Source organism: Anser brachyrhynchus, assembly GCF_964034855.1.
Source record: "Anser brachyrhynchus genome assembly, chromosome: 1".
NCBI classification, from domain to species: Eukaryota; Metazoa; Chordata; class Aves; order Anseriformes; family Anatidae; genus Anser; species Anser brachyrhynchus.
In genome coordinates this window covers 144,206,438-144,229,550 of record NC_137694.1, presented here as the reverse complement: position 1 = coordinate 144,229,550, position 23,113 = coordinate 144,206,438, and the positions used below count along the sequence as shown (strand labels likewise).

At 41.0% G+C, this 23,113-nt stretch overlaps 1 protein-coding gene across 5 annotated transcripts in view; it reads right to left on the bottom strand.

Annotated features, from left to right (window-relative positions):
• The window catches only part of SLC9A4 (solute carrier family 9 member A4), a 37,917-nt gene extending 15,242 nt beyond the window's left edge, over nucleotides 1-22,675 (bottom strand). Inside the window, exons 1-7 of one of the 5 annotated variants that reach the window (XR_013954142.1) lie at nucleotides 21,922-22,675; nucleotides 18,189-18,652; nucleotides 12,087-12,346; nucleotides 8,107-8,324; nucleotides 4,072-4,274; nucleotides 3,286-3,372; nucleotides 1,869-1,939 (exon numbers count right to left, since the gene is read on the bottom strand). Coding sequence is in view for 4 of the 5 variants with exons in the window: in XM_080601609.1 (XP_080457735.1) it covers nucleotides 1,869-1,939; nucleotides 3,286-3,372; nucleotides 4,072-4,274; nucleotides 8,107-8,324; nucleotides 12,087-12,346; nucleotides 18,189-18,652; nucleotides 21,922-22,186 (1,568 nt within the window). In the remaining variant the exon portion in view is untranslated. The remainder of the gene's footprint in view (nucleotides 1-1,868; nucleotides 1,940-3,285; nucleotides 3,373-4,071; nucleotides 4,275-8,106; nucleotides 8,325-12,086; nucleotides 12,347-18,188; nucleotides 18,653-21,921) is intronic. The other 4 variants (XM_080601611.1, XM_080601609.1, XM_080601610.1 and 1 more) reach the window with 4 other exon arrangements.
• Nucleotides 22,676-23,113: the final 438 nt, after the last annotated feature.

The following is a 23,113-nucleotide window of genomic DNA, read 5'->3' as shown; positions in this document are numbered from 1 at the left end:
AATTAATTCTGATACACATATGCTAAGCATCTTTAAAGTTACACAGGAAAGTCTAGGGAATACTTTTTAATACAATCTTCTTACATTATTTTTTATGTATATACAATGTGCCATTTGAATCTGCCCGTGAACAGAAACATTACATTTATGAAAAAATTGGACAAATTTATCTTATCAAAGCATTTTGCTAGATGTGAGATAAGTGGAAATAATATTTTATTTTGTTGAAATGTGGAAATGCTGCTATTTCAATTAAATTACTGCTCCAAGAGTGATTTGTTTAGCTTATTGACTACACAGGCAGTGGTGTTGCCCCAGTGGCTGCTCTAAAGCCATCTATCTATGTACTGTGAGAGCCAAGAAGACATTAGAAGACATTTAGCTTCCAGGTTCAGGTATGCGCCCTCGATACATCAGTATACCCTGTGGGAATGAGAACTGGATACAGACCAACCTTCTACCCACTCGTAATTCTTGATTTTTATAAGGAGAAACCTAGTCATGAAGGGAACTTCCACATGTCCCAGTAAACACCCAGTCTGGATTACTGGGGTCCAGTGCTGAGTGGTAAGCTGGAGGTCTCAGACACAGAAGTCTAGGCACGACCTGAGGGATAACACTTAGCCCACAGCATCAGAATATGATGTCTGTGGAAAAGATTAGTCCATCCCCACAACATTAACGTGTTGAGGTGGAGGCCAACATGATTGCAGAGTGCCCTTGGGGAAGAAGGTAGCTTAGAATCCCAGTTCTGATTTCTTCTGAGCAATGCCTGAAAGATCCCCAAAACTTCACAATATCACCTCATCCTGCTTATAAAAGACATAGCACAGGTCCTGTATTTTAGGGATACTAAGATGATTAGAGGACTGGAGCACCTGTCATATGAGGACAGGCTGAGAGAACTGGGCCTGTTTAGCCTGGAAAAGAGAAGACTGAGGAGAGACCTCATCAATGTGTACAAATATCTGAGGGGAGGGTGTCAAGAGGATGGAGCCAGTCTCATTTCAGTTGTGCCCAGCAACAGGACGAGAGGCAACGGGCACAAACTGAAGCACAGGAGGTTCTGGCTCAACAGGAGAGGGCACTTCTTTACTGTGAGGGTGACAGAGCACTGGCACAGCTTACCCAGAGAGGTTGTGGATTCTTCTTCTCTGGAGATATTCAAACCCCTCCTGGATGCCATCCTGTGCAATGTGCACTAGGTGATCCTGCTCATCAGGGGGGTTGGACTTAGAGGTCCCTTCATACCTCAGCCATTTGTGAATTGTGTGATTTTTCTGAGTGAAGACCAGATTGAAAGTATCTGCCTGTGCTACTAGATATTTAAATGCCAACATTTCCTCCAGTATTTTTTTTTATTTTAAATATGACTAATTACAAAGATTTGTAAGGACAAATGAGTAATTATTATTTAATCTGCACTCACCTACAAGGGATTGTATTTGCCTTGGAGGCTTATAGAGAAAGACAGTGAAGCACTGATACCATACACATATTCCGTTTCAAATCCCAACCTAAAGGAACACTGCCATATATCAAAGATTTATACCAAAGCTATATGCATAGTCTGATGCCTGCAGCATGAGTTTATCTGCTATATTTTTTTTTCTTTCAGAAGGTTCATTTTCTCCCTGTTTGTGCAGAAGCAATTTAGCACACAATATATGGGCACTGCACACCCAAGAGATAGCGATTACTCAGGAGTTCACTTTTTAAAAAGAGATATTGCACACGTCCCCAATATTTTCATGCTATTTTAGCCTCATGGGGCACAAGATGGATTTCTTATTCTATTTACCTTTTGTATTTTACATCACAGATGATAGGTTATTTTATTATAATAGTCTGCAGTAAGAGATGCTTACTTATCTCTCAGCTGATAATGACTCCAATGTCCACATATGTCTTCAATACCAGCCTTGAAGTGATCCATCAACTGGAGAAACAAACACGGAAGAAATTTAAGTGGCCATTATGAGAAAATAATGTCACTACAAATATGCAACAGTTGACAGGATTTTCTTTCCTTTTTTCCCCTTTTTTCTTTTTAAATGGGAATGGTGAGTTAATTCTGAAAGTATCTACATTTTTCTAAAAATCAAGGCAAATATCCCACTGTGCTTGTCTGCAGTGGCAATATTTTGATTGAGGTGACAATTCGGTCAGTCTGCTATCATCTCACCGTCACCTAGAAAAATACAAACCTAAGTAAAGGACTGTCCCCAGTGGAAAACAATACTGAGCATCCAAATTGCATGGTCCTCTTTCTCTACTGAGACCAAAACTAAAATTATTGGATTTGCCACCCAAGTCTTCTTTCTGCATGTGTGGCATCCCTCTGCGTGTGTGGGGCCAGGTACTCCACACTTTAGCCCTTGCCATGATCTGCAAATCCCCTGAGGATTTTGCATATTGTCATGAGAATGGCAAGTTTATCACTGCTAAGTATCAGAATTTTCAGTCATCTTCTGTCCATTTCTAGCATTACAGAAACAGAGAAAATGGTCAATTCTTGCATATGTATAGTTGTAAGTGGTGCTTTTGAACATGATTACCATTCAAAGCTAAGTGCAAAAGTTGGAATAGCAAAAATTAAATTCACTTCAAATTCAAATCAGTTGAGATGCTCTGGTTTTGCTAATGCTTTTTGAATGTGTTTAATTTTGAGGCACAATCATTTTGTTAATTTCAGATATATTCCCTAGAGTAAAAATGAAAGAGTGTATGTATATTTTGTCTAGTGTTCCTAAATTAGTTTGAGCAGTTTCCTGTTATTTTATATATAGGTAATTTGAGAGCTAAAGCAAATGTTTGAAAGGGAAAAAAATTGTTACTTAGAATTAAATTTGCAGACCAATGTTTCAACTCACTTCAGTTCACCAAAACATGATTAAGACTTTTAAGGTGTCAGTGTGTTTATAATCAATCAAAAGATGGCAACAACGGTGTCTAACAAATCTGTCTGAAAAGGATGATAAGTGCATTTTGTAAATGCTGCTTTTATGTACCTGTCCCACCATGGTAACAAGTATCCAGATGTAAGAGCCCTGCTATGCCATGTCAGTTACAGTATGGTATTATAATATGAAAGTCACTATGAATACAAATGAACTATCACATTTTAGAATATTATGCCTAGGTTTCCCTCCAAATGTTCTAAAAAGCATTAATTGCCCAAATTCACTAAATGTCAGAGCTACCAAATGCCTCCTTTAATCCATCTCTTTCTGAACACCCTACATTTTCTTTTTAGGGTACTATTTCCTGATACCAAAAACTTACTCTCATGTGAATTTCTTCATTGATGGACTCCTTTTTGTTGGTCTTTTTAACATCTAGATATCTGACCAATGGTCCAATTGTGATTCCCTGCATTTGGAACATTAAGTCGAAATGTTAATAATATCTCAAAAAATAAAGCAGAAAGCAAGAAAATGGATTTCATTTTAATCAGTCAGAAAAGCTGTCTTAGATGGGATAATGATCGATTACAACAGGAGAGGATTAAAACTCAAAAACAAAAATTAAAAAATGTGTACCTATTTTTTAATCAAGACTGTGTTTATCAACGTTTTAACCACATAAAGTAACTGACTCATTGCCAAGTTTCACCAAAACAGCACTCAGCTGGAAGAAAGCATTGTCTTTGTGAGGTCCTTATGGTCTTGAAAACTCTTACTTCTATATTTTCAGAATTAAGCATTTTGGTTTGGTTTGATTTGGCTTGGTTCTTTTTTTGTTTTGTTTTGTTTTTCATGTAGAAACCATTTTCAGCTGTTCCCAATTCTCTATTGCACTACTAGAGAATCTAGCATTTAAAAAAAGGGAAATAGAAACAAAACTGGTTTTATGAAAACATTCCGATGGGATCTAAATGCCTAACCACTATTATGCCTAAGTGCATAGTGCTCTATGGATGCCCTAGAGTATCTGAGTCATTTGTAGGGGAAAATAAAGAGCACGGGACATCCAGAAGATCCAGTTCCTCCTTGTGCAGCGGTGTAAACCAAGTGGAATAACCTGGTCACCTTGGTTTTGTGAAAGCAATACATTAAGAAACACACTTACCTGGATGAACACAGTAAAGTATATAACTACAAGTGTAGCAGTAATGAACAAATTTTTCCTTGGAAAGAGGTTCACTGGGAGCAAGAACGCAAGAGAGAAGCTGCTGGCTCCTCGAAGACCACTGTAGGAAATAATGAGTTGGTCTTTCACAGTGAAGGGATACGTTCGGAACTTGTTACTGATATAGAAGAGAGAAAATACACCTAAGAAGGCAAAACAAACAAACAAACCCAAATTATTATTAAGAAAGCAGAAAAAGAAAATATTCAAAGCAAAACAAAACACATTTTGTCTCAGGCAGCAGTTGACAGACCTTCCTTTTCAATTTTTGGTTCTTGTCGTTTCTCTTTGACCAAATATTTAATCTTTGTGTGAAAAAGTCCTAGAAAAGTGTGTGTTTATTAACTGCTTCAAGTTTTAAATTCTCATGTGGGTTTAGAAGTGAGATTAGGGGACAAGATTTACTTCCTGTCTTTATGTTGCACTTCTCTGAAGTGTTCTGGACACAAAATAAACCACTAGATGAGAGTTTTTCCTGTGCCTTCCCTTGCAATGTTTCCTGCTTTCACACAGTGTCTGCCCAAAGTGTTTGAACAATTCTTTACCAACAAATCCTGTGGACAGGTTCACTGAAAGGCAGAGTAATGACATTTTAATTTTTAATCCTCTGGCTTACTGTCTCTGTAATTCTCTGTTTATTTCTCAAATTTCATTTTGCTTTCAGTAAAAGTTAAAATTAATCAGACAGCCTGTGGCTATGTAAGGACTGTTTTACTTTTTTTTTTTATGGAGTACATTTAGTTATTTGCTTGATTTTCTCTTAATCTACTTGATCATAAGACACAAATATCCTATGATTTGTGTGTAAACTGTTACATTGCTAAAGTAAACATTGAAAATTCATGATAATTACTGGTGTTATTTTACTCTGTATTCACTGATAAATTCAGTGAATTATTTTGGGTAAGGCTAGTAGCTCTATACCATTACTTAGGTTGCTGAATACCACTTTATATAGGACCTTTTTTGATTATTTATGTATGGTAGTTTAACATTGATGGGCAGCTAAGCACCACAACACCAAATCTCTCATTGCCTCTCCTCAGAAGGACCAGGGAAGAAAATATAATGAAAACAAAAGCAAACTTGTGGGTTGAGATAAGGACAGGAAGATCACTCACAGTTACTGTTATGGGCAAAACTGACTCAGCACAGGGAGATTAATGTAATTTATTGCTTATTGCTATCAGACTTGAGCAGTGCAAAGTTAAAAGGAAACTACAAACACCTTCCCCCACCCACCCTCTTCTACCTCCTCCCCGCCAAGCAGCAAAGGGGAACGGGGAATGGGGGCTGTGGTCAGTCCCTAAAGCTTCGTCTCCACCACTCCTTCACGGTCCCTCTCTGCCCCTGCTCCACGTGAGGTCCCTCCCACGGGATGCCGTCCTGCCCGAACTGAGCCTGCGGGGGCTGCCCACAGGCAGCAGCTCTTCAAGCACTGCTCCCACACGGCTCCGTACCACGGGGTCCATCCCCCAGGAGCAAACTGCTCCAGCACGGGTCCCCCACGGGTGGGCGGCAGCTCCCCCCAGACCCCCTGCTCCTGCGTGGGCTCCTCTCCACGGGCTGCAGCTCCGGCCCGGGGCCTGCTCCTGCGGGGGCTCTCCATGGGCCGCAGCCTCCTCCAGGCCACATCCACCTGCTCCACCGGGGGCTCCTCCACGGGCTGCAGCGTGGAGATCTGCTCCGTGTGGGACCCATGGGCTGCAGGGGGACAGCCTGCTCCACCAGGGGCCTCTCCACAGGCCGCAGGGGAACTGCTGCTGCGTGCCTGGAGCACCTCCTGCCCTCCTGCTGCACTCACCTTGGGGGCTGCAGGGCTGCTTCTCTCACATTTTCTCACTCCTCTCTCCCAGCTGCTGTTGCACAGCAGGTTTTTCTCTTTCATAAATATGATTCCGAAGAGTCACAACCAGAATCGCATATTGGCTCGGCTCTGGCCAGCGGCAGGTCCCTTTTGGAGCCATCTGGCTCTGATCTGACATGGGGCACCTGCTGGGCTCTGCTCACAGAGGCCACCCCTGTAGCACCTCCCAGTACTAAACCCTGGCTGCATAAACCCAATACATTATGCTAGATAATCAACTACTCAGACCGAAACTGTGTTATGTGTCACCCTCAAACCAATTCTTTTTACCTTATTCAAGCTTCAGAGAAAATGATGCAATCATTTTAGCAAACAAGTTCAGGGGAAATATTTTGACCATCCTCTGGAAAGCTCTAGCACTCCCTTTGGTGTTTGAGAGACAAAGGGGCATGTGACAGCAAAGTGTTTTTTTTTCCCGTAAACATTTTTTATCTCTTTATTGGAAGGTTATCCTATATGGACTCCAAAAGGAAGCCTTTAAAAACATACAGGGCACAGTTGGTTAGCAAGGCACTGTATTAGCAAGGAAATATTTAATCATTGCCTTCTTGCTGTCGAACCCACAACAATCACATCACCTTTACAGTTGAGTAATTGTGTCATCACTATATAACAGAACTGTTCCAATGCACCAGAGCCACCTGAGAGATTTAAGAAATAGCACCTTAACCTCAGCTCTTTGATGCCAATGCTTAGTTGGTCCCAAACTCAGAGTATTCTATGTTGGAAATGACCTTTGGAGGTCATCTAGAACAAACTCCTACTCAAAGCAGAGCTAATCAAATCAGGTTGCTCAGAGCACTAATCAAGTCTTGAGTACCTTCAAGGTTGTAAAGTTGTGCTGCTGTTATAATATTGGATCACTCTCATGTTAAATGGGTTCCTACTATCTAATTAGAATTTCCCATGTTCTACCTTGCGTCTGTTACCTCTTATCTTACTGATGGGCACCTCTGAGAAGAGTCTGGATTCATCTTCTCTCTGTTCTCTGATCAGGCTTCATCTTCCCTCTACCCTCTGATCAGGTACTTGTAGACAGCAATAAGGTCTCCTGTGAGCTCTTTCTTTTTCAGGCTGAGCTCTCTCAGGCTTTCCTTGTATATCCAGTGCTCTAGTTCCTGACCAGTTTGGTGACCTTTACTGCACTTGCTCCAGAACCCCCATATCTTTCCTTTACCAGGGAGACAAGAACTGGACACACCCGATACTCTCACCAGTGCTGAATACATGGGAAGAAACACTTCCTTGGGCCTGCTGCCTACACACTTGCTAGCGTAGCCCAGGATGCAGTTGGCCTTTTTTGTCACAAAGGCACATTTTTGACTTGTGACAAAGCATATTCCACAGTTGGTTCATCAACCACCTGCATCAAGAAATTGTCTTCTACATTTTTCAGAAATCTCCTGGATGTCTCGTATATAGCCATACTGCCCTTCCAACAGATACCGGGGTAGTCAAAGTCTCTCATGAGTACTGGGGCCTGTGACTGTGACACTTTCTACAGAGCCATAAAGAATGGTTCATCTGCCTCCTTCTGTTGATCAAGAGATCTGCAGTAAACACCTGTCAAAACATCAGCTGTACTGGTCTGTCCTCTGATCCTTAAGCACAAACTCTCTGCTGATTCCTCACATTTGCCCACATATGCCCCACATATAGTTTGACATCCTCTAGGCACTCCTGGCCCAGGACCTTTAGTGTTATACAGCCAGGACCAGAAGCATGCTTATGTACATTTATTATCCAATTAGTAAGTTAATTACAGAATGCAATTAAATTATTAAGTCCACTTACCCAAGGGCATATAGTTAACTAAAATATCGGCTTCTATATAGGCATAATCATGGTAATATTTTAATTTTGTGTAAAGTTTTCCATTCTTGCTTAATCATAAAACCTGCACTTGGAGACTGGCCTTAAGATTTGTTTGAGTTTGCTTTTTCCCCTTTTTCTGCATGTGGGGATTTATGAAATTAAGTTGACTGCAATGCATGCCTAGTAAATTTGTTATGAAACCGGTTATACCAGTCTGCACAGGCTTTACTAACATACATTTGCACAAAAAGTTTTCCCTCAGAGATGTAGCTTGCCCACAAAAGCTGACTTACTCAGTGCTCGCCAAATGAGGCAGAAAAGCAGAGTGAAGCAAATGAAGGCCCAGTTCCACTCGTGGTTTTTCCCCACTGTAGACACTCCCATGAACACAAAAATCAGGGTCTCACTGACGCTGCTCAGCATCTTCATGAAGTATTTTATTGTCGTATAGGAATTCTGGGAAACATTCTCCTCCACGTATTTCTTCATAGTCACTGCACATGCTGTCATGCTGTACCAGGCAAAACATCATAGATCAGTTACAAACTGTTTTTTAAATTATTATTTTTAATTTTATTTTATTTAAGAACAACTTTTGCCTTCATTACCTGCACTCTCCATCACTGACTTTTAACCTTCCTAATATCATGTAGCATTTTACTTCTTCAGTAACGCTAGCTATTTCGGTGAGAGCATCTTAATGCAGAACTGTGAACCAATTTTGTTTGTAGGAAAAAGGAAGCAAATCAGTCAGCCTCCCTGGGGAGGAAGTGAGGGTATCACATTCCCGTTCAAAGTCCATTTTATTTTGAATGTCTAACACACAACCACCACACAACAAATATTTGAGTCTCAAACAAAGGGCGGTCAATTTCGTACCAGCCTGAGGATAGATCAATTAGAGAGACATAACCTGCCTCTCAGTGATCTTCTCCTTCAAGATGGTGGTGGGAGAATGTGGTTTTAGTTCTCCGCATGGGCCAAAGCCCCTGCTGGCTCCCTTCCAGCTGGGTGGCAGATCAGTAGGACCATATTAAGCTTCAGAAATTCTCATCCCACAGAAACCCACTGCGGGGAAAATTAATTTTCCTACAGATGTGTCCTTCACCCCTTTTAGTTGCTCAGAGTGTGGGGGATGCTCCTAAGGAAGGAAAAGAATCTTTTTCCACATTTTTGCTGTTAATCAAGACTAGAGCCTGCTTCAGAGGTATCAGCCACGATCCAGCACAGATGCTGGTCACGTTCATACTGAGCAGTAGTCTTCAAACAGGACTGCTGAAGATGGTTTCTCTTATCCCCTTCATTTTCCACAGTAGTATGTAGATAGATTCAGTGCTATGGTAGTAATATATTCCATCATCTATCTAGTTTCTCTTGATATTCTTTTAGTCTTTGGGGGTTTCTTGGGATGATATTTTTCTGAACTTGTGAATTCAGAGAATTTTGACTGCTCGTTAAATAAACCTTCATCTAGTTTCTGCTCATTTAATTTCCATTGAAGAAATCTCAAGGGTATTCTGGTAGAAATGAGACATTTAGCAGGTCCAAGAACACTTTAAGACAATGTCGTTAAGCATTAAAGTTTAATACTGTTGACTTTCAAAGACACATGCATAATAGACTTTCATGATCCATGTGACAAATGAATGAATTCCTCAATAATTCAAAAGGGTGACAATAAGTTCCCATTCCTAAAACAAGCAATAATTTCCTCAATGAAGCAGTAAGAATAATGAATCCTAATTATATTAACATTTTTTATTACTAATATTTTCAATGCTCTAATGAAAATAAAAAGTAAGAGGAATAAAGAGCTACATAGTCGTGTGTAACAAATAGGCAGGGAAGCACTATTCTGTGCAGTGCAGGTAGGAAAGGGTCCATGTAGCATTAATGCTCACTATAAAGGTGGTCTAACCCTGCTCATCTAAAGTCACCAGTCACCTTAGAGCAAGTGTGCTGGAGATGCAAAACAAAGCCTAAGATTCAATTCTGTTGTCTAATTGCCCAGAGAAACATATTTCCTACCTAAATACATATTTAATATGGTTAAATATTCTGATCTGCCTTCCAAGGGCAACCCTCCAAAAGTTGGTTTTACAAAGCCAGTTGTGCTCTGAAGCTAACCAAGCCAGGGTTTGACGAGTGGACATGAGCAAATGTACCTGTCTGGAAAGCAACAGCTACACACTTTTATTTATTAAGTTTTAACTAGTTTGTTCTCGATATAGGTAAGAGTTTTCTGGAGATCCCTCTCCTCTGGGAACACCAAGGCCTACGAGATCCCACTGGCTTGTGAGCTCAGAGCCAATGCAAGCCACACCAGCTCCTGCCACCCACCAGCTGGGCAGTCCACAGCACTAGCTGGAGCGTTTGCCACCTCACGGGGTACTCTTTTCTTTACACTTTACCTTTCTGAGGGGTTGTTAGGTGCAGGATCTTTTCCTCTACCAGCAGTCTTCTCCTAATGTTTCTCACTTTTGCCTCCTATTCCTTCCTTTCTCTTCTTCCAGTGATGCTGTTCTAGCATAGTGTAATTCCAGTAAACCACATTAGAACTTACGTTCACAACTATATACAAAAGCAATAACTCTGACTTTTTTTTTATTTTTTATTTTTTTTTACAATTTCCACACTCCTTACTTTTTATTCCTATTGTAATTTGATGGTGATGATTCACAGATTCACAGATTCACAGATTTCTCTAGGTTGGAAGAGACCTCAAGATCATCGAGTCCAACCTCCGACCTAACACTAAGTACTCCACTAAACCATATCCCTAAGCTCTACATCTAAACGTCTTTTAAAGACCTCCAGGGATGGTGACTCCACCACCTCCCTGGGCAGCCCGTTCCAATGCTTAATAACCCTTTCGGTAAAGAAGTACTTCCTAACATCCAACCTAAAACTCCCCTGTCGCAACTTTAGCCCATTCCCCCTCGTCCTATCACTAGGCACGTGGGAGAATAGACCAACCCCCACCTCTCTACAGCCTCCTTTCAGGTAACTGTAGAGAGCGATGAGGTCGCCCCTGAGCCTCCTCTTCTCCAGGCTGAACAAGCCCAGCTCCCTCAGCCGCTCCTCGTAAGACTTGTTCTCCAGACCCCTCACAAGCTTGGTCGCCCTTCTCTGGACTCGCTCGAGCACGTCCATGTCCTTCCTGTAGCGAGGGGCCCAAAACTGAACACAGTACTCGAGGTGCGGCCTCACCAGTGCCGAGTACAGGGGCACAATCACTTCCCTCGACCTGCTGGCCACACTGCTTCTTATACAGGCCAGGATGCCGTTGGCCTTCTTGGCCACCTGAGCACACTGCTGGCTCATATTCAGCCGACTATCCACCAATACTCCCAGGTCCTTCTCGGCCAGGCAGCTTTCCAGCCACTCATCTCCCAGCCTGTAGCTCTGCTTGGGGTTGTTGCAGCCCAGGTGCAGGACCCGGCACTTGGCCTTGTTGAACTTCATGCAGTTGACCTCAGCCCATCGCTCCAGCCTATCCAGATCCTCCTGCAGAGCCTTCCTGCCCTCGAGCAGATCGACACACGCACTTAGCTTGGTGTCGTCTGCAAACTTACTGAGGGTGCACTGGACGCCCTCATCCAGATCATCAATAAAGATATTAAAGAGGACCGGCCCCAGTACCGAGCCCTGGGGGACTCCATTAGTGACCGGCCTCCAACCAGATTTGACTCCATTCACCACAACTCTCTGGGCCCGGCCATCCAGCCAGTTTCTAACCCAGCGAAGCGTACGCCAGTCCAAGCCCCGAGCAGCCAGTTTCTCGAGGAGAATGTTGTGGGGAACGGTGTCAAAAGCCTTAATGCTTAGCAATGCTTAGCAATGCTTAGCAATAAATGCAGACACGCTGGCCTAGTATCAGCCCATTCTCTTACTGAACTGGTCTTACCAGAGGTAGCTGACTACTGCTCGTTCAGGCCCCGAGGAACAGAAAACAGCCAGCTGGTGGCAGCACTGGTCACATTACACAAGTGCAACTTTTTTATTTTATTTTATTTTTTTTTTCAGGCAAAAATCTCCCCAAAATACCAACACAGATATCCACTCCTCAGTACTACATCTATGCCTACACTGAGTATAGGTTGGCTTTTCCTAATTATCGATGCACTTACAGACGCCTTAGAAGCCATTCACTGCAGGTCTCTTGGCTAGATCCTGAACATGATGGTGTTACACTAGCCTCAAGCAAACAACCTACATGAAAGGTTGCCCATTCCCTCAAGAGTGCATCCAAAAAGCCATAAGGAATACTCACGCCAGAATTCCCGAGATGTAAAGGGTTTCAGCGGACAAGTATGACAGGTAGCTGAACATGAAGACCAGCAAAGGTTCAATAGCAGAAACGTTGTGGGTGAATCGAGTCATGAGCGCCGAAACAAATCCAAAGACGATGCCAAACAGCATACCACCCAGCCCCACCACGAAGAAGCGAGCAAAGCCAGCAAGGATGTCGATGGATTCGATCTCTTCATACCTGTGCATCTGGGTGAAGGCGATGAAGATGTTATATAATACCTATGTGCAAAAATAAGGATATAGCAGTTAGATTTCTTCCTGAAACTTGCAAACTTACACATTTTATACATACATATATATGGATATATGTGTGCTAGATATTGCTTTAGACAGATCAGCAAACTAGCAGTTTCAGGTTGCCTCTAGCTAGATAAATACAATTATTAGAGTTCTGTTATTGGAGTTCAATTAGAAGTCTTATGTAATCTAAGTTTTAGTGAGTTGACTTATTGATACAATAATTATAGCCTATCATGATTGACATTGAAAAATCTAGAGTAAATGGCTGTCACAACTGCATTTACACAAATATTCAAAGGAAGCTTTTCCAACCTGGCCGAGAAAGGTCCCAATCTGTCTCTAAACCTCTTTACTTTTAACATTTTCTTTTGGAGTTTCCCTCCATTTCCTTGCCCACCCTGCTCCCTATAAATCCTATGTTAATGTAGCATCAGTGTGTGAAGGGGAAGTTCATAGTCTCTCTAACCTCATATGTTTTGGGTTTCATGCCACGTAAACTCCTTCCCAGGAATTCTGTGCCAGTACTCTCAACTTCAAAGTAGGATCTAAAATGCTATGGCACATAAAGGGCTTAAAGACCCTTCATACTTATATTCTGACTAGAAAGCTTGAAACATCAAAAATAAAAAGAAAATAATGTTGGATTACATGACAGATTGAATTCACTATATTTTATAAATTGGTCTGTAAAGATAATTTCATTTATTTTAGATCAGATAAGTTTACCATACTTATATTATTAATAATTTCTCTCATTCAGAAATTCATGATGAAAAATCTTCAGTATGTTCCTCTTTCATCCATTATTTAAAAACTAATCCAAAGTCTCCACGGGAATGAATGGGGTAGTGATAAAAATTTCTTAGAAGCTGCTGACAGTTGGTTGTCATTAAGTCCTGTCAGATCTATTTACAGGAAATGTCTAACATGTGAAAGTCACCTTTCAGTTTTCAAGAGAATTTTAGGAACATCTAAAGACACCACTTCTCCATAGCTATTGCACCAAAGTATAAGTTCCATAACACAAAACAGAGCAAAATAATTTATCTGTTTTTCTTTGGTCTTTCTTCTTCATATAGTTAATTTCAGAAGAGCGTTAAGAAGATTAAAGCAGATATTTGCAGGTAGAGGATTCAAGCTTATTAAGATAATAATTATTCCCCAGCTACTGTGCAATCTTAAATTGCTGCTGGGAACATACAACCCTGAGCTGTCACAAAGTCTGTTCTCCGGGAGGCTCACTGATAATATTTCTGGGGGACAGACACAGCACAACAAAATATTTAATGTGAAAGCATCCCAAAGTAAATAGTCATAGCTGTTTTTCCTGATGAATATGTATGAAATTAGGTTCTTCAGTGACATGTAAGGAAAAGAGGGTTCAAAGCAAGCAAAATTTCCCATATTTACTATGCAGTGTTTAATTACAAAGCCTGTTCTCTGTTCCCTCTTTCTTGCTGACTTCAACCTCTTTCTAAGACATGTGATTCCTTATAAATGATATCAAGGTAGTGATCCATGCTCACATTTGAAGAAGGCAATTTATCATCAGCAAATGATTTAGTAAGTTTGTCTCTCCTTTTCTGCCTCCTAAAGTAGCTATACAATATAAGTGAATTTGCACAAAAATGGTACTTATTGAAATATGACATAATTTCCATTTTTTTGTAATGTGCTTTGTGGAAGCAAACTGTTCTTTGCAACAACCTGCATTGGACATCACACAAGTAAGGCCCCATGTAAATGTTGCTTAGCTAAGTTACCTTGCAGTGTTTCTAGCAAATGAGGTACTATAATTCTTTATAGAATCATAGAATAATAGAATGATTTGTGTTGGAAGGGAAATTAAAGCCTGTCTAGTTCCAAATCTTCTGCCCTTGGCAGGGACACCTCCCACAAGACCAGGTTGCCCAAAGCCCCATCCAGCCTGGCCTTTAACACCTCCAGGGATGGGGTATCCACAGCTTTCCTGGGCAACCTGTTCCAGGGCCTCACCACTCTCATAGTAAAGAATTTCTTCCCTATATCTAACATAAATCTCCCACGTTTTAGTTTAAAGCCATTACCCCTTGTCCTATCACTACACACCCTGACAAAAAGTCCCTCCCCAGCTTTCCTGCAGGCCTCCTTTAGGTACTGGAAGGCTGCTGTAAGGTCTCCCCAGAGCCTTCTCTTCTCCAGGCTGAACAACCCCAACTCTCTCAGCTTGTCTTCACAGGAGAGGTGCTCCAGCCAACTAATCATCCTTGTGGCCTTCCTCTGAACTCACTCTAATACTTCCATGTCCTTCTCGTGCTGGGGGCCCCAGAGCTGAACGCAATGCTCCATGTGGGGTCTCATGAGAGCAGAGTAGAGAAGGACAATCACCTCCCTCAACCTGCTGGCCACACTTCTTTTGATGCACCCTAGGAAATTGTTGGTTTTCTGGGCTGCAAGCGCGCATTGCTGGCTCATGTTGAGTTTTTCATTAACCAACACCTCCAAGTTCTTCTCCTCAGTGCTTCTTTCAATCTCTTCTCTGGACAGCCTGTATTATTTATATGGAAGGAAAGCCTGAATCAGCTTAGGATGTCTTGGTTCACTCACAAAGGAGGTATAGATTGATAGTTGGCCTAATTTAACAAATTTGTGAATGTCATATTTCGGTGGGTTTTGGTTTTTTTGGAGGGGGCATTATCATGTAGTGACGTGCCACTGGGTGACTGATAGAGCCAGGGAGAGGAAGAGAGCGCGTGACACTGTTGCCCACAGGGTGCTTCCTCTGGGACTGGGTTCCCTGCTCCAGCTGCTGCTTTGTCAGCCTACGTGACACATTGCATACAGTATTCACATCAGAAACATTGGAAGCAAAGATTTTCAAGTGGCTGCCTTAACCACCAACATAGACAGCCTTGAAAACTCTTCTTTCCTCTCTCTGACCACATGAATTTTATTTTATTCTCAACTTCAGTGGCAGGGGCAGAGAGTATCTCCATCCTTCTCGCTAACACCCACACACCCAGTGGTCAAAGCCTTCCCCAGAAACATCAGGGACATAAATTCAAGCCCCTTCAAACAGAGAAATTATTTTTACTTTGGTCTCCATTATGCAGGAGATTTCTTTAACTGTTCTGTGGCTGCATACAAGGAGGAGCTGATACCATTGGAGAAATGGTCACTGCAGCTTCATTTTGATTATGGTGTGGTATATAGGTGTTCTCAGAGTTTCTAAAATCAAGCCCCAGAGACGAAGTAGTCAGGGGAAATGTTCAGTTTTCTGATGCATACAGGTGCTCAGCTCCTTTCAAGATAGAAATGGTCTGGTCATAAGCAAGGGCACAGCTTCAGAAGCTTGAAAGACTTTGCAGCAAGATCAGGGTTCTCCATTTGTGTTCAACATTTGAATGAAATCTGCACTGAATTTACCGACAACACTGTTTTGGATGGGGTTTTGAAATTCCACTAATGTATGATACACACTGGAACCAGTCCTGTTGCTGTCTACACAACGGTACTGATGTAGACATTCTAATGATAAAAGTCTGCTCAGGAGAAGCTATTGGGAAAAGAAACAACAGGCCCTGGAACCTTCTTGTTCCATCGACAGATATAGCCCATCTGCGTAGAATGAGACAAGGTACAAATGGGTACAAAGGATACAGTTATCATCTTCTGTTCCAGTACCTTCAGTCAAATGAATAAATAACTTATAATCCAACAGTCAATTAGTTTAGGAATTTTTAATACCAAGATATTAAACTAAATATGGGAGAGGGGGAGCTATTGTTGCCTCAGTTATAACGTACAAGTTCAGCAAAAATCACACCTGTTTGTCCTGCTGGGGAGAAAATGTTCAAGCTGATAAGCAGGCTGGAGAGAACCAGGGGATATTTGTATTTAAACAATAGAAAAAAATATATGTATTCAGTATATCTTGGTGATATTACCTTTTAAACACATTGAGTTAACTCGAAAGAAACTGTTAAGAGAGAAATAGTGAGGAAATGGTAAGATAAGACAGCCAAGGTAAACAGTTTTAAAGACTTTAAAATAGCAAGTGGAGTATCAGGGAGGAAAAGAAACCTATTGGGATCCGTCCAGATGAGAAGTTTGATCTTCTCTGACATAAAGTCAGGTAGAGACTTTGGAAACCTTCACACCCAGAAAAAGTCTGGGAGGTGGCTGATGCAGAGATGTGCCAGCAGGAGCTGACAAACTGATTGCAACGTAGCTGCTGTGAGAAGAGACCAGTGATGAGGTGCATGGGGCAATGGGAACTCACTCACACCGATGTAGCAAGCCCTTTTATTTCTTTTGCTAACACCACCTTGTACTGTGGAGGAATGCCTAAATACCACTGGTTTTAAGGACTTCCTGGTACTGCAGATTTGTGCTGTAACAGGATCCTGACTGAAAGCTCACATAAATGCCATCATGACTAGGACCCACATTGTAAACACATGGGAACAAAAGGAAGACAGGGTAGAGAACCAGTCAGAAAATGGACCAAACAAGTTCTTCCAGAGTGAGGAACAGGCATTAAGTTCTGAAGTAGATAGATAAATTGTGCATTATTTTGTTTGCTTGTTTGTTGTTACCGCTGTAACACATTAACAGTATGCATGCAAAGTTAAGTAACATTTGTCCCTTAATCATCAGCCCTACATCTCTGATTTACCAATATAAGGATTTATGATCGATAGGCTGTGGCTGCAAGAAATTACTTCATTCCTTTTCCTTTTCACATTACTCATGAGCTTCACTTCTCCCATGAAGCCTTTCAGCAGTGAACTCTGTACAGATTTAACAAGTCCAGGTTGTGCTGTACCTCATGTATAATAGTATCTGAATAGTTTGTGTTTTAGATTCCTGTGATTTAAATTCTGTAAAGATCATATCTAGCAAAACTCCTTAACCTGCAGTTAATTTTCAGTGCATGAACAGTCCTCTTGGTTTCTGTGCAATGAATTTCCTGTTTGAAATTTCTTGCTTGAAAAACATGCAAGTTCTAAGTGTTTTGGTCAAATGTGGCCCACAGCTAGAATTTCATGTTGCTCCAAGTTTTAGTATAACTATAGAGAAAGTGATGAATGTATTAGCAAAATGAGCTCTGTTTAATAAATAAATAAATGAAACAACAACAACAAAACTATTTTCCTATTAAAAATAGAAAAAATCTCTTTGTTTCTGGACACTTGAGATAAGATACCCAAGAAAGATGAATGCTTGTCAGATGACATTTTTTTTACTGATAGAAATAGACTTATGTGAAGTAATTCATGGGTTTTGGAATTCCTGTCTAAGGTCTCTGGAAAAAAATCTTAGAAGGAGAGGAGGGATTGAGGCCACCAGAGACTGCACACATCTGGCTTTTTTTTTGTTTAAATAAATGCTCTCTAAGGCATGGAACATGGGAAGGTCTCTTGTACTGCTAGCCCTGCTGTCCTCAGTCCTTAAGGAGTACAATTTTCTATTTATTTGCTTGCACAATATTGAGTATGTTCCTAGGTCTTACACAGGTCCTATCAGCAAAATAAGCTTTTGCTTATCCATTCACTTCAGTGAATGCAAGAATAGGGTGTGTTTCCAATATCTAGAAGCAGTAATAATAATAATATCAGAAGCAGTATCTCTTCCAGAAGCTCTAAAACAGCATGTTTTTGTAAGGGTTAATTTAAAATGTAGTGTTTACATATATTAAAATTAGTTGTGGGTTGACAGTGGAATATATGGTAAATAATGTGTCTAAGATTTCTGCAGAGCTGCTCTTGCCCTATGTCCAATAAACCTACAAGCAATAAGGGCCCAAAGAGAGGAAGACAAGGAATGGAAAGAAACTCACCACAGTTATGCCATCATTTAGCAATGACTCTCCAAAAATCATCATATAAAGCTGCTCATTAACAGAGGCTTCTTCAAAAACTTCCAGAGCTGCCACAGGATCCACAGCCGAAATCATGCTGCCAAAGAGCAGGTTCTGCAGCAGGTTCAGGTCGGTCAGGCCAAAGGCTTCAATCTGGCACACACCATAGAGGGAGAGGCCAATCCCAAATGAGTTCAGCAGAGATCCCAGCACAGACCACCACAGGATGGACCCAAAGTTTTCAAAAAATGGACGAGTTGGCATGAAATAGCCCTCTTCCAGGACAATAGGTGGAAGGAGATACAAGAAATAAATACTTGTGTTCATCACTGGTGGGGATTTGTGATCGGTACCAAAGATGATCGCGCCAACCAGTGCTCCGATGGCAATCAGGATGCAGCTTTCAGGCATGAGTCTTGGTAATCGGTGGTAGAGATGGAAACCTTAAACAAAACACTGGGGTATTACTCAAGTTTAAATTAACCTGGTGTCAGACATGTTTTGCCTGCTTTTGAACATTTTGTCTGCGGATGACCAGGTTCTGCTCTTAGGATTGCAGTTGTAACTGTAGAGACAGTACCATTCCCTTCAAAATGAAACATGACTTGTATCATTACAAGAAAGGAAGAGTTTGGCCACAAATCTCTTCTCATCCCCCTTCCTAGCTGTCAATTTCTGAACAAGTGTGCTTCAGTCTAAGCTTCATTACTAGAAATGCAAAAACATCTTCAAAAAAACACTGTGCAATTTGGAAATAGTATATTCTTAAAATTTCTTCAAATATCCTTGCTGAACAACAGCTGCTACCACCAAGCCTCTGGGGCGCAGTATGTCCTGCCATCCCAAAGAGCCTCTCCATCCCTGGCCATGTGTTCGAAGGCTGCTCCCACCAGTGCTGAGGAGGATTCCTGGCTGCAGAGCTACTGCTGGATTTGGGCTGACCAGGAACCTGGAGAAGCCCAAGGGAGCAGCTCGGATGCCAAGGTCTGTTCAGCCCTTTTCAATTCCAGAAGTCCCCCGAAGCATTTCACAGACTCCAGATGACCCACAGACTGAGGAAGTGAATACTCATGAATACCACAATATACAAAGCAGCTCAGTTATCAACAGGAACCAAGCCACAGCTGCATAACACTTTCTACAAGCTGATTAACCTAGCTTTTCTGGGAATTGGTTTTTCTACATAAAGTAAACAGCACTCTGTAAAGAACCTGATGAGTTTAGTGAAACAAAACCAAGGGTTTCAGCAGAGCTGAAAGAACTACTGACAGCCATCAAATAACAGAAAATAAAGGATCCCTATTATTTTTTTTTCCTCATAAAAAATAAAGCTTCAGACCACACTACAAATGAAGTGGGCTAAAGTTTTTTCCACTCAGAAAAGTTTATCTTGCATGTTTACAGCCAAATTCTCCTTTCTACTCCAGGGGAAAAAAAAAATAAAATAAAATAAAAGTCATATTTAAACTGCTTGTGGGAACAACGCCTGGCCAACTGGCTGCCTGGACAGTGCCTCGGTGAAAGTTAGTCAACATGAGAAGGAGCTCGTCAACAGTAACATGGTACAGAGAGTTACACGCAGCTCATTGCCACAGTGTGCCTCCACTTAAAAATATAGATATAGCCAGGCTGTTTTACAGAGAAAGGGTGACACTTAGCATATAAAAGTTATGGATGTGAATCTCCTCTTAGCTACCTTGATGTCCTACTGCTGTGTGTTCATATAATCCTTCTCAGTTGACATGAATATTGATACCAATACTGAGATAACATCTAACAATAGCTCATCTAGTTGCCGGATCAGGAACTGTACAATCATATTGTGAATGAGAGGTGCCTCATCTAGAAATGTAGGGAGTTGCTCAGAGTTTACAAGAATGAGAACGAGACAAATACACCCATAAACAGGCAGCCAGCTTTAGATGGCCCTGCCAAGCTGGGAGGTTAGACCAGATGACCTCCAGAGGTACCTTCCAACTTCAACCATTCCACGATTCTGTGTGAAATCCAACGCCTCTGTTTCCACAGCTGAAGCGAGGTCAACTTTCATCCCATAACTCTGCAGCTAATGACATGACTGCATTTCAGTGATGTTAGACTTATGCTCAAAAGTAAAGGAAAAGAAAAACATTCTTTTGAATTTTAAAATTATTTATTTGGGAGACTGTGTTTTTTACCAAAAAGTATACTATAATCATAACACTACTCATCTTCTATTTTAATTTAAAGAAAATAAATAAAAAATCATGTTCAAGTCTTCTGTCAGTTTTACAGAATAAGGGGATTATTTCTCCTTTCATTATGTCAGAAATGTTTCCTACCTTGAAATTCTGAAATGCAAAAAGGAGATTAAACTTAAAGGTGACATTGGAAAAAAAATAACAATTTGAAAATCTTCTTCCGTTGGCAGCCAGATTATTCAAACTAATTCTTTCTCCCAAGTAAATTTGAAGTCAACAGCTCCACAATTTTCAACAACAACAACAAAAAAGTTAGTTGGAAAATTCCCAGCAAAGGAACAGGTCTGTCTGGGAGGTGTCACAAAATTCTAAAGTTACCTTATTTCTTGCTCGGAACAAGAATATAGAGTAGATGTGTCTTATAGCAATTCCTGTGCTTTTGCAGGTGATGAATAAAGAAATTAGTCATGCTCACCGCTAACACAGTCTGCTCATGCAATAACAACAAACCTGATTTGTAAAAAAAAAAAAAAATATTATTACTTTAGCAGTCAAGATATATGTTTGTAGGATTTGGACTCAGACCATCATCTACTGTGAAACTTGTGAATCATGGTCAGTGGCAATGATATTTAACAATTGTGTGACTGTGACATGAAAACTGTACATCTTCAGGCCACTTCCAGAAAATCATTAGTACCACTTACCAGCCTATTCTACAGCAATGTTTGAAAATCCCATTGAACTTCAAAGGGGCAGGGAAATCACCTGTATGCAGCTCTTCACATTATTGACAACTTCTTCATTTATTTCATACTGCTGCATTAGTTGAAAGGCCAAATCCAAGTTAAGCCTGGCCATATAGATGCATAAGACACACGGTGAGCCATTTTTGCTGTATTAATTGCAATCTCTGCGTCTCCATGAGTTGTCTCTCTTCATTCAAATACCTACACAGAGCCCCCATAGAAGCTAGATGTATTGGTAAATCTTCAAAAGGCTTTTATGCTACTTCTCCAATGACCTACACCTCTCAGACTGACTCTTTCCTCTGATATTACTTTCTGATCAACTTTAAACAACAACAATTTAAAGCAAAAACTCATAGGGAAATGTTTCATATTATTCACATGACAGAAGAGTTCTTCCCACTTTCCTCTCCCCCAAAGTAAGTACGTCTGAAGTTTCAGTCATCTGTGTTTTTATTTCTACAGCTGTGTCGGATTGTATAGTCTGATATCTTACGATATTTAATGAACGGAACAAAGAATAGACAGCACGGTGTAGAGGACATCTATTGCTACTAGTTAACGTAGACAACCTAAGAGATATGAAGGTGAGAGGTCATATATTTACTTAAATAAGTTGGAAGCATTCAGAAGGTGAAATTTTGTCATTGTTCTATCACAGTCTTTTCTTTCCAGGATGGATAAAAACAATCCCAGGCACAAAAATGCATGCAGGGTACTTGGTTACATGGTGTGTTTTTAAACTTTTGCCAACAAAGAACCCAAGATACCATTTTTACTTACCTATTTTTGCAAAAGAAGCAAGAAGTATCCAAAGAGTAACTTCATAGGGAATTTGCACATAGTTATAGTCCAGTGTGAAAACTTGTAACCTCTTCTCTTGTAAAGAACCAACAGCATCCTCATGGTCAGGTTCATAGTGAGGCAACAACCTACTGCTCGGCTTGGGCTCATCCAAAGAAGCAGCAGCAGGAGGGCATAGCAAAGTCAACAGCAGCAACAGCAGCCAATTCAAAAGCTTCGCATGTGTGAGTGCAGGACAGCCCATGTCTAGGGCTGTGACCCTCTTTTATTACAGTTGTAGCGTATGGTGGGTGCGTGAAGGAATGCAGTACTCACGCCTGTCGATTCACACTTCTAATAGACACAGCCACTTCTTCCTCAGGACTGCTTCATTTTCCTATTAGAGGTCATTTAAAAAACCCTGACATGCCTGCGCTGTTCCTTGTGTTACAGATGGACGTGGAGTTTATATGAAGATACCAGTTCTGCAGGTTCCTGAGACCCAGATAAACCCTAGATACAGCATCACTGTGTTAAAGTGTAAAGTCCTTCCCAGCTATATCATTTTTCCAGCTATTCTGACTTTTTTTTTCCCCAATTAAAAAAAAAAAAAAGTGCATCAGTGTGCATCTTTCAGGCAGTAAGCACAGCACAAGTAAATAGTATCAGATAGGTAGGAGAGGCTCCATACCTTCCTCTCCTGCCTTCACTCCCCGTCCGCCTCCCCAGAGCAGCTGGCACCTCAGGTACCACACTTGGCACTGCTCACTGCTCCTGTCTCACCTTGTAACAAAACCATTTGCTGTGCAAATAAATGTACTCCGCACGGTTTACAGTAGGGACATCTGGTGGAGGACTAAGCAAATTACGTTCTCATTTAGAAATTTTTTCTCTCTCTTAAATGCACTTATTTAAGTTAACACATAACAAATTTTGTTCTAAAAAAAAAAAAAAAAGTGGAAGATGTGAGTCAGATCACATGCCTAAAACTGGATGCTGAGTACTCTTGTGTTTAACGTTTGTTTTAACCATGCTAGCAAGGCGTATACTGGACAACCACATTATCCTCCTCCAGCAAGACACTCATCATTATGGAACATTTTTAAAAGGTCAGTACCTCCCCCAGAAGAGCTATCATGTTTAGTGTTAGGCTAACAAAGCATTCAAGCACAGTAGTGCCGAGTAAAAGCTG